We start from the raw sequence: 11,713 nt of genomic DNA, 5'->3' as shown, positions 1-11,713 counted from the left end.
ACAAGACTGCTCTAGCACAGAATCATGAAATCTCTATCTGAAGAGACATTAGAGTCTAATGTCTAATTATGTCAAGGCTAATTCACACATAAACAGGAATCCTCTCTACAACATCCCTAAAAAATGGTGTAATGGGGCATGTCTGATGGAAGGCTCAGACTCTTGTTTTATCGCCTTGAAGCTCTGAGCCTCAAGGATAAGCCCAGTTCAAATTCTCAGGGTGAGATTTTTAGGGAGACACTGGCTCAGACACGGGTAAGCTTGTATCAGGAAGGCAATGGATAGAAGAAGAAAAAAAAATTTACAATCCTTTAGGGACTTACAAGCAAAACAGTTCAGGAGGCCTATGAGCTCTAACTATTTGGGAGACTCCTATGGAGCAGGAGATAAAACATTTAGACTGTGGTGGGGTGACAGGCCAAGGAATGCTTCACGGGGAGAAAAGCATCACTTCATGGATGGAGCCACTCAGATTCAGTCCAGTCACACAAAAAATAGAAGCCCTTTTCCCACCTGAGAGCATGAGTCTTTCAGGTGGCTATAGCAATTTTCAAGTTCCAAGATGCTTGCTTTGAAGCCTGAAAGCACATCTTATCTTGATTTAAAAGAGAGAGAGAGTCCTTTCCTTGTTTTAGAGGTATTAGTCTAGGAGATGCTGTTTTCCCAGGAAACTCTGATGGGAATTGAGAATGAGTTTGTCTTTATAAAGATGCGGGTGTTAACAATAACAATAACAAGCATTTATTAAACCCATATTATGTGCCAGATGCTGTGCTAGGTACTACAGTGCACACGCAGACACACATATGTGCACACATGCAAACACACAATCACACACACAGCATGTCTGTAGCTTTGGCACTTAAAAAACAAACAGACAAACAAAACAACAACAGTCCTCAGGGAACTTATATTATGCTGGAGAGCTACGACATACATATAGATAAGTAAATACAAAATCATTTCTGTGGAAAGGAGGAATCAGGAAAGGCCTTCCATAGAAAGTGGCATTGAGGTGAGACTTGAAGGGATTTAGGCATTCCAATAGGTGGAGGTGAGGAGAGAGAGCATTTCAGGCTAGGGCCTCGCAAGGATGCAGGAGAGGAGGAAGGAATGTCATGTGCAGGAATTAAATATTTCCATTAAATATTATACTTTGAAAATTCATCTTCCTTGTCTGGTCCCCTAGTAAGGTGCAAACTGAGTACAGATGATTTTAATGGTTTCAAGGGGAGCAGAGATGGGAGCTTATGCCAACGGAGGCACATTTATTTCCAAAATTAGCCTCCATTGAAGCCAATAATTCGAGCAAATCTGCAATTGAGAGAAATGCAGGCTACAAAGGTTCATCTCCACTCTCATTGAAGACTTCCAGTGACAGAGAAACCACTAGCCCCAGAGGCAGTCTGTTCCACTTTTGCATGGCTCTAATTATAAGAGAATTTTTTGTTGTATTGAGCCAAACTCTGGCCTTCTACAAATTCTATCTGCTGCTCCTAGTCTTGCCTCCTAGGGAAAAGCAGAACAAGTCTTTCAATTGATGGGCTTTTACCTACAAAGAGGTAACTATCATTTCCTTACTCAAGCTCCTTTTCTCTAGAGTCAACAGTCCCAGTTCCTTCCAATGCTCTTCATGAAGCTCTTTGAGGTTATAACTTGTTCACCATCACACAACTAACTGTTGTTAGTCCTTGATTTTCTAAGGGGACCAATGACATCACAGGGTGATGTCTTTTTTTTTTTTAAAGTGAGGTAATTGGGGTTAAGTGACTTGCCCAGGGTCACACAGCTAGTAAGTGTTAAGTGTCTGAGGTCAAATTTGAACTCAGGTACTCCTGACTCCAGGGCTGGTGCTTTATCCACCGTGCCACCTAGCTGCCCCACAGGGTGATGTCTTAACTTGCTGTTTTGGATTTAAGTGGATTTAAGTGAGGCAAAGTTGCACAGTCAGCCTCATTCTGTCTTCCAGAGTCATTGAAGTCCAGTGGCAAGACAAAGGTTGAAATAACTGGTGATGGCCCAGGATGTAGTGAATGACCTTGGTATCTTCCATGTCTGATCCATCTCCAAGCGTTCCACAGTATCTGCTTTAGCTACCTTTATGGCCATTGGAACAAATTGTTTTCATCCATCTATTCTGCCAGGGGAAGTCTTCACACGCTTGGGGTAGACATCCCCCAACTCAGGTCCTTTTGATCAAAAGTCTACTACTGGGGCAGCTAGGTGGCACAGTGGATAGAGCACCGGCCCTGGAGTCAGGAGGACCTGAGTTCAAATCCCACCTCAGACACTTAACACTTACTAGCTGTGTGACCCTGGGCAAGTCACTTAATCCCAATTGCCTCACAAAAACAAAAAACAAACAAAAGTCTACTACTGTATCTATCCACTGTGCCAGGGGCAGTTATTTGCTCAAGCTCATACAAGCTAGTAAGAAGCAGAGTAGGATTAGATTCCAGGTCTTTTGATTGCTTTCGAGTATGATGATTCTATGAACTCTGAATTTCAATCCCAAGAGGGTTACCAACAGTCATTCCCAGTCCTACCTCAGAGAGGAATCAGCAAAGACATTACTTTGTGACTTGGTGACTTCCAAACTCTTTAATTCTCCATGAGAAGTTCACCTTCTTCATTTCTCCATCCTTAATCAATCTCTGGTTGGAGAATGAGTTCTGAAAATGTCTTAGGGAAATTCAGTGTGTGGGTCGGTATTGCCTCTGATGTTTCTTACGTTAAAATGGGAACCAATAAAAAAAATGGGAACCAATGTGTTCAAGGTAGTCAGACCTTATATAGCATTTTGTTCTACATCCCTCTAATTCATTTATCATGTATCATAGTTACTAGACTGTAAGCTCCATGAGGACAGGGTCTTCATCTTATCTGAATTTTGTATCTTTCCTAGTAACTACTACAGTGATCTGTTCACGGTAGATGTTTATTAATAAATGTTTATTGAATTCAACTGAACTGCTAGAAGCAGGTTTCATGGTAGAAATAAAACTGGATTTGGAGTCAGATGATTTAGGTTTGAATTCCATCTCTACTGTCTACTCCTGGTGAAGTTGGTTGGGTACGTAATTTAACATCTTTACATTTAGCATCTCTGGCTTTAGTTTCCTTGTGTGAAAAATAAAGGGTTGACTAGATGATCTTCAAAGTTCCTTCCAATGTTATGTCCTATGAATCAATAATTGGGACATTTATGGATAAGGCATTGGTGAAATCCAAACCATTTTGGAACTCTGCACTGACCCCCAGTGGTGTCATGAACCACTGCATTCTTATTGTATCAAATCTTGGGGAAAGGAATCTAATAATTTTTAATTTAAAAAAAAATTGTGTGTTTTCGGGGAGTGAGGTAAGGGTGACTTCAGGCTTGAAGTCAGCTGAGAGGGAGTCTTTTCTTTGGATATCTGAACAGTTCTCATTACTTCAGTCTCAGTTTTAACTACTATTCCATTCCAAGCATCAGACAATTCAACAACCATTTAAGTTCCTGCCACGTAGAGAGCGAGCACACACACATATATGTATATGAAAAATTGCTGGTTAGTATTTTCAATTCAATTTTAACAAGTATGTGTTCTCTCTGTGTGGAAAGGTGTGGGACTCCACGAGAAATAAAAGACATAGTTCCTGCTCTTGTGGATATAACATTTTTTTTTTTTACATTATAGAAAGCTTTATTAGACCGTAAATCTTGAAGAAGAAAACAGCAAATTTTTTATTTCAATATGGTGTCGCCTCGGGCTTCTTCCAATTGCTGCTGAACCCTCCTCATCTCTTCTTCCTTCTTTTTCTGCTCGGCGCTAGCTTCCGTTCTTTTTCTCCAGGGGCTTTAGGTAAGCATAGCGCTTCGTTCTGTAGACTACACCCAAGAGCCGGGCCAAATACCTTCCCACCTTAATGAGTGGGGAGACATTCATTGGCGGCACCTTTTTTTCCCCCTCTGACCTTGAACCCGGAAGCAGAAAAAGACCAGCCTCTAAATAGAGGGAGAGGGGAAGGACTGAAGGGGCGTGAATCTGTAACATTCTATTTTAGGAAATAATCTGTATTCAGGAACTACTTGAATGGTAACAATAAGACAGAATTGAGTGAAAAGGTGAGTGGTAGAGGCAATGTAATGAAAGTTCAGAGGTGGGGAAGAACAAGTAGGGATGAAGAAATTAGGGAAAACTTCATGGAGAAAGTCTCTTCCTCTTGGAGGAGTCAAGATAAAAATTATATTTTGAAGAATGGGTACAGACAGTGGAGGACATTTTCTGTAGAGGGCAAGTATGGGATGGAAATAACTATTAATTAGTATGAGCAAGAGGAACACGGTCTGTTTGAGAGATGGTGATGAAACTTCTGGAAAGCTTGCTTTTGGATGTTGTGGGAAAATAAAGCTGGATGGGCTTGGTGAAACTAGACCATGGATGACTTTGAAAATCATGCTAATACATTTAGACTTTGTTTTGGAGGCAGTTGGGAGCCATTGAAAGTTTTAGAATAGGGGGATAATGTAATGAAAGTAATATTTTTTGTGTGTGTTCTTTTTTTGGTTGTGGTAGGGAGGTATAGAGACAAGAAACATTCTTATATAATTGACATAAGAAATGGGTTTCTGTATTAGCAAAGATCCTCTTTCCCCTTTAAACTACTTGAAACCCGCTCTGGAAAACTTTCCACTGATGCTATGCCATTGCATTTCTCCACCAAGAAATATTCCTGGAGGGATTTTTAGCAGTGATAACAAGCAAATTGTTAGGATAACATCACTTTCCAGGCAATTTGGCCTCTACGTGTTTAGAGGCCTTGCTTAATGAAACCAGAAGATGACCCTTCCCAAGCAGAAATTAAAGACAGAAGAGGATCCAGGCGAGGATTCTCAGTTTTCTTCCAGCCCTGAGCACCAGGCTGATTTTATTTATTTACTTATTTTAGCTTTGACTCTGTAAAGAAGGCCAACCATGATCTGAAAAACAAAACAGAGGAGGCAGTAGATGAGGAATAAGGAGGCCAAGTTGATACAGGGAAAGAGATAGATTGTTGTTCAGTCATTTCTGACTCTTAGGACTCCATTTTGTGGTTTTCTTGGCAAAGAAACTGGGGTAGTTTGCCATTTCCTTCTCCAGCTCATTTTACAGATGAGGAACTGAGGCAAACAGGTTTAAGTGACTTCACTCAGATCACATAGCTAGCAAAATGTCTGAGGCTGAATTTGAACTCATGAAGATGAATCTTTCTGATTCCAAGCTCTATCCACTGTATCACTTACTTGCTTGCCAGGGTTAGATTACTGAAACTAAATATATGGGGATCCCCAAGCTCTCTGAACTTGCTCTTTTGGGCAATTATATGATGACATTTCCAGGCACAAGACCTTGAGTCCCCAGTAGGAAGACGCTCATCTGTACATGAGTCCCAAATGGTGCATTTCTCTTTGGATTTATCAGAATCTGCAGTAAAGTTAAATGAAACAGGAAAGGGGGCAGGAAAGACAATTCAAGTGTAGGGGTATATGAAGGATGGGAGCAGAACCAGGACACAGCTATGTTGGGGAGTGCAAAGCTGCCGGGTTGGTTTTTCTGCTCATCCATCCAACTAACAATAACCTTTATTAAGGACCTATTTTGTGAAAGGCTCAGTGCTGGGGATATAAAGATTTTTCCAAAAAGAAGTTGATTCCTGACCTCAAGGAGCTTTCATTCTAATAGAAGGAATACGACATATTTTAAAGTAAGTATGATGGAAACTATTCCTGGTGAGCCACTTATGAAATGTGAACCCCTTTCTCTGATGGAGTTAAAAGGAACAGCCTCATTGTGTGAGAAAAAAAGACACATCTTTGCAGGGTTTTAAATAGTTAAGCCTAAGAGAGAGTTGGTCAGATCAAGCCAGTAGTAGGATAAACTGGTCCTTTGAGAGGAATTCATTCATTCTTGAAGGTGAGAATGGGAAGAGGTAGGGATTTCTTCTCCCTTCTTCCACCTTTGGCTTAGTATCCAGCAGCTCAATAATACTTTCGTTTGATAGGTTTTAAGCCATAATTGAGGGAACAGACACATGGACACAGAAAATTAGTCACTTGGTCACCTTCAAGGAAGAAACTTTAGGCAGGGAGGCAGGTTATTGCAATAGTTCAGGCATAGGGTGATTAGGACCTGTACCAAGATGGTGGCAGTTTCAGAAAAAAGAAGGGAGTGTAAAGGAGGGCTATTAATGACGGTAGGAAAGAAGGACTTAGCAATCAGTTGGATATGGGGAGTGAGACAATGTGAGATCTCTGGAGCTGGAAGGAACTTCAAAGGCAATCTCGTTCAGTCCCTTCATTTTATTGATGAGTGAACTGAAGGCCATGGAGGTTAAGTGATGTGCTTGAGGTCACATAGGTAGACCCAGAATTGGGATATCTTACACTTGTAATTAAACATATTTAATCCATAATGCTTTGATCGAGTTGGTCCTCTTAGTGAACGGTCTGTCTTTTGCCATAGAACTGCCACCTCCCACCCACAGCCCTACTACTTTTGAATAATTACGTCTGTATACCACTATGGTAGGCTCTTACCAGTTGTCCTATGTTAATAACACAGATCCATGTTGTCACACGTAAGGAAAGTCTGCAGCATGTTCCAGTTGGGGCTCATGTCTTAGTGAGGTCAGTGCAGGTCTGGGACAGCTCTACGACTTCAGAAAATTGATTTTATTAGTTCTCCTAGCAGTGATTAGAGCAAAGTGATAAAAAGAGCGGTATAAATCAGAATACCACTATATGAATTGACACTGAATGCTCTAATTTGCCAGCCAGATGGGAATACGTATGTTGGCTGGTCAGCTCACTCTCTCCCTAGGTGGGGAGAAAAGAATTTTCTTGGAAACCAAATGAAAATCAGAAGTCAGTTAGATATATACAGTCAGGAAAAGGGGAAATGGATGATCTTAAGGGATAGAGTTGATGTAGGAGGCAAAAAGGGGTTAACAGAAAAACCTAAGACCCAAGCTCTAATTCAGATATTAGCTCTAAGAGGGATTCAGACCCCAGTTAATGGATAACTTACAAGTCAGGGTGCTAAGTTCTCTTACCTATAGAAATCAGTACCCATAATGGGAACAGAGGGAGCTAGGCAGTGAAGACCTTAAATAAAATGACAGGATATAGAATTTCAGACTAGGAATAAATGAAAAAATGAAGATGTTTTCAAACTAGCCATGGGAACCAGAAAGAGACATGCACAGAAAAGGCCAAATTTGTCCCCAGATTCACCTTATGACATGTAAACCCCCAAAACACACCTCCACTGAAAAAGGTACCCTCCTTGGGCATTGGCTTAGGACCCCAGGAACTCAAAATTAGGATGCCCCCCCCCTCCCAAAGGTGGAGATTATTATAATGAGTAAGACAGGCCCTCCCCTGTACCTCCCTATGGTGGAGATTATAATGAGACTGATAATCAATTTATCCATACTATAAATATAACTGTCTTTCCTTTCTTTATTTGATAGATACCTTTCCACTATTCTAGTTCTCTCCCTGTGGTCACCCACAGTATTTCAATAAAACTTGGGAAACTGAGTCACTGAGCCTTGTAATTCTTTTGAGACTCATAATCAATTTGACCCCAAATTCCATCCCCCATCAGAGTCATCCAACCATGCCAACCTGATACCCCAGCTCCAATCTAGGCCCATTGCCACCAGACAGATTGGGATACTTGTGTTAGCTGGTTGGCCTTGTTGGAAAAATTCTGACACAACTTCATTCTCTGATTTTTTCTTTTTTGATTCCCCCTTATCAGTCACCAAATGCTTTTATTATTACATCACCCCGTGTTACAATTTTCAAGATTATGACATTTTAAAAAAATCACCAGTTTTATATTTTAGAGTGGTTTTTTCCAGGAACCTTAATCTTATCAGTCAGCTATCTCCCAATGGTGGTGCAGGATGGAGTATTTCTGGGAAGGCTTTTTACAGATAACCAATTCCATCTATTGTGTTGCTTTTGGTTTCTCATCTCTGTATCTGAGGGGGTAATTGCTCTGCTTTTCAACCTGTCAGTTCCCTATCTACTTACTAAACTGTTGATGATGTTTTGTCTTTGATTGACACTTTGCTTCTGCTAGAAATGCCCCCTCTTGAATTCCTGCAGCCTGCTTTCCTACATCTCTGCTCTCCCTGGTCACATCTGCACAGTATCTATGTGCCAAAGTCTTCGTGTAAAGCTATTGCAATCAGGGTTTTCATGTTTACTCACAATGGGGTTGCTTAAAGCCAACCTGACAGGAAAACAAATGAGTATTTGGGTTTCAACTCAGGAGGACTTAATGTTCTTTTGTGTTCCTTCTGTCGGGAAGGATTGGAGATGCCTGGAATGGAACCCTTTTGGTGGCTGGGTGGCTGGGTGGGGGGAAGAAGGGCAAATGAATTACAAAATCCCTTCAGGTGGAGAGAGACTGCAAAGCCAATCAGGCGGGGAGGGAAGGAGGAGAGAGAAGGGAGAGCAGAGGAAGGAGAGAGGAGAGGAATTCAGACTGAAACAGGGAGGAGAAAGGAGGGGACAGGGAGGTGATTTGAAGATCTTATTAACTGCTGTTATTGTTAGACAGCTCGGGGTTCTTTCGGGGAATCAGATGGCTGAATAATTCCATTGCCTCAGGTAAATTACATATGAATCTAAATCAAATACATTTCCCCCCTTCCTCTTCCATATACTTCATTCCATACCAAGAGGGTAAGAAAAACCAGATATAGGTTGGCAAAAACACAATATTGGGAGATTCCTGGTGAGAGGCTGAGGTCAGTGGTTGAAGAGTCTGTGAAGAGATTATATTCAGCAGTTGGAAATATGTGAGAAATATCAGTTCAGGTGGGCCTTTGGAAGTTAAGGCCTAAAAGGGGAACCAAAAAGAAAAGACAGAAGGGTGATAAGACAGATGATAAGAATCTGGCACCAATTAGCCTTTTTATCCCCCTCGCCCCCACTATTCTTTTTTTTTTTTTTAAACACATTTTAATACAGGTGTAACATTGAATGATTCCTTTACTTCAGCTCCTTCACAGCCAAACCAGGAGGCAAGGACTGTTTAAGTTTCTCTGCCTTCTCTTTGTCTGTGATGACCAAGGTGTACAGGTATCTGCTGCAGCGAACCTTAAACTTCACATTGTCCTTGTTTTTCTTGATCTTGACAGATTTGGCATCCTTTCGCCTGGCTGTGAGCAAGAAGTCTTTTATTTCCTCGATTTTTCGGGGCATGGTGGCGGCGGCGGCGGGACGAGGGAGCAGCGCGGGGCCCCAGAGACTGACCAACTGCCAAAGAGCCGAGGAAGACGGAAAAGGCCCCCACTATTCTTTAAAAATTCCAACCAAATGGGGTTTCTCTTTACTCTCCCAACACCCCTTGAGTCTGTCAACTCTGTGCCTGCGCTTATGACGGCTTCTCTACCAGGAAAGCCCTCATCCCATCTCTCCTGGCCTACCCACCCTTCACCGCCCAACATGAATCTTAACTTCTCCATGAAGCCTTCACTGAAAGCTCCTACCAGAGTTTGGCTTCTGAACTCTTCCAGCACTTGTTCCAACCACATTCATGACAATTATCATATCCTGCCTTGTACATGTATTTGTCCTTCTACATGTATTTGTATTCTCTGCCCCCCGCCCCCAACCTAGCCATCCACCAGTTCATAACCTCCAGGAAGGGATGATGACTAATTTACTTTGACTCTTCATAGCACTTAACACTGACAAGGCCTTACTCGGGTGGTAGAAGCACCATAAATATTTGTTGAATGAAAAGAGGATTATTTAATGACTTTAGCTCAATTGGTTATAGTATTGTGCTATAACCAATCAAAGTTTTGGATGTGAATCTTATGTGGTCATTTCTCTTTGCTCTGTTCCCTTGCCTGGTGAGAAGCTAAGAACAGGGCCTCAGGATCTGTGGAGAGCTTCCAGATGCATACAACCTATTCATAAAATCATAATAATTCAGACTTCTTCTCTGGTACAAAGGGAGGGCCAAAAAAATTCATGTGTTTTTTCTAGATCATGGGGGATGCTGCTCCCCTAACCCCTGCCATGCAGAAGGGATAACTATAGTATCCACTTCATTATCTTTTTTTTTTTTTTGCAGGGCAATTGGGATTAAGTGACTTGCCCAGGGTCACACAGCCAGTAAGTGTTAAGTGTCTGAGGCCAGATTTGAACTCAGGTACTCCTGAATCCAGGGCCAGTGCTTTATCCACTTCGCCACCTAGCTGCCCCCCCCCCACTTCATTATCTTAACACTGTAGATATTATTATCACCACTTTACAGAAGAGGCAACTGAGTCTCAGAGATCTGAAATGATTTGCAGTCACGCAGCTAGTTATAAAGGAGCTTCAGACCCAAGTCTTTCTGGTGCCAAGTCTATTGGCACTCATGAAAACTAACTAGCAAAGGGTGAATATCATTATGTTCCCTTATGAATGACACAAAATCGGTTTGATCCATGTGAGGAATATTTCTTTGGAGACCTAAGCTAGGGCATTGTGTGTGTGAATTCAACAAGGTCCTAGCAAGCCAAATAGTAGAATTGTGGTAAAGCATGCTTTAGGAGGATTGCGGGGCTGAGAAAGGGGATAGTTCATCCCAGGCCTATGTAAGTAGAAAGCAGCTAGAAGAAGCACATGGATGCATGGGAGGCTGGGCTCCAAAGGAGGGAGTCGGATGAGTTGTTTGATGACCTCCAGAGGACCTGAGCTCTTCTTTCCAATTCTCCTTCTTCCTGTTGTGCTAGCTCTCCCTTACCCCCATTTTTTGCTTCTTGAAGCTCATTGTGAGAACCATTTCTGTCTTAACAAGGTAACTTTTGATCCACAAGGATTGGAGAGGTTGTTGGCTTCCTTGAAGCCGCAGCCAACAACACTTCTTTCATCAGACCCCAATTCTTTCTGACATGGACTCTTTGGCTCTGAAACCCTGGGCCCACACAGCCTAAGGACTCCCTTCAGATACATTTGTCACCTGGGCTACAGCTGATTTTTTTCCTTGGCTTGTCAGGCCCTCGCCCCTGGAGAGGGGATCTAGGACAGGCTTGCCACTGCAACTTTCCACAGTGCGGAAGGTTTCAGTACTGCTCTGGCCTTTCATGTTAGAAATATTAAGTGTGATTTCCCTTGCATTGGGAAGCCTGAGCCAACCCCAGGCTGAGGTTATCTCTTCATTCAGTGCAGTGTTTGTTTTAGAAAAATCAAAGCACTTTCTTTTTTTCCCCTCCAGATTTCTTCAAAGAGAGGGGAAAGAGAGCTGGCTGCCGCTCAGGGGCCAGGGAATTATTGAGGCACAGGGTGGGCCAGGCCAGCCTAGGTCAAGCCAAAGATGTCTGCTTGGACCCTTGTGAAGTAAAGACTTTTGGTCCCTGCACTGTCTAGTCCTGTGGTATTGGATTATACCAGAGGCCTGGGAATCAACTGGGTCACACTTAAGGTCATAGACTTAGAGCTACAAGGGATATTAGAGATCATCCAGTGATAGAATTCATCAATTGAGGATTTGAAAGGGCCTTTGAGGACATCTAGTTCAATCTCCTAATTTTACAGATGAGAAAACCCAGGCCAAGGAAAAGTATCAGATAGTAAGTCATCATGGTAAGTAGGATCTGAATCCATCTCCTTTGACCCCAAAGCACAATCACCTTTCACTCCAGAGTCAGTGCCCAGTCCCATCCTTTTCCATATGAT

At 42.2% G+C, this 11,713-nt stretch overlaps 1 protein-coding gene across 1 annotated transcript; it reads right to left on the bottom strand.

The window, feature by feature from the left end:
* Window positions 1–8,974: 8,974 nt before the first annotated feature.
* Window positions 8,975–9,321, bottom strand: LOC122749759 (60S ribosomal protein L38). The gene has a single exon (XM_043996278.1). The coding sequence runs from the start codon at window positions 9,242–9,244 to the stop codon at window positions 9,032–9,034; it is 213 nt and encodes a 70-aa protein (XP_043852213.1). The 5' UTR covers window positions 9,245–9,321; the 3' UTR covers window positions 8,975–9,031.
* Between the last annotated feature and the right edge of the window lie 2,392 nt (window positions 9,322–11,713).

Source organism: Dromiciops gliroides, chromosome 3 (genome assembly GCF_019393635.1).
Source record: "Dromiciops gliroides isolate mDroGli1 chromosome 3, mDroGli1.pri, whole genome shotgun sequence".
In the NCBI taxonomy this organism is placed as follows: domain Eukaryota; kingdom Metazoa; phylum Chordata; class Mammalia; order Microbiotheria; family Microbiotheriidae; genus Dromiciops; species Dromiciops gliroides.
Note: the sequence above shows the minus strand (reverse complement) of the source record. Positions and strands in the feature narration are given on the sequence as shown.

Coding starts and splice junctions, on each gene's coding strand:
- LOC122749759 (XM_043996278.1), bottom strand. CDS start 9,244: ATGCCCCGAAAAATCGAGGAAATAAAAGACTTCTTGCTCACAGCCAGG.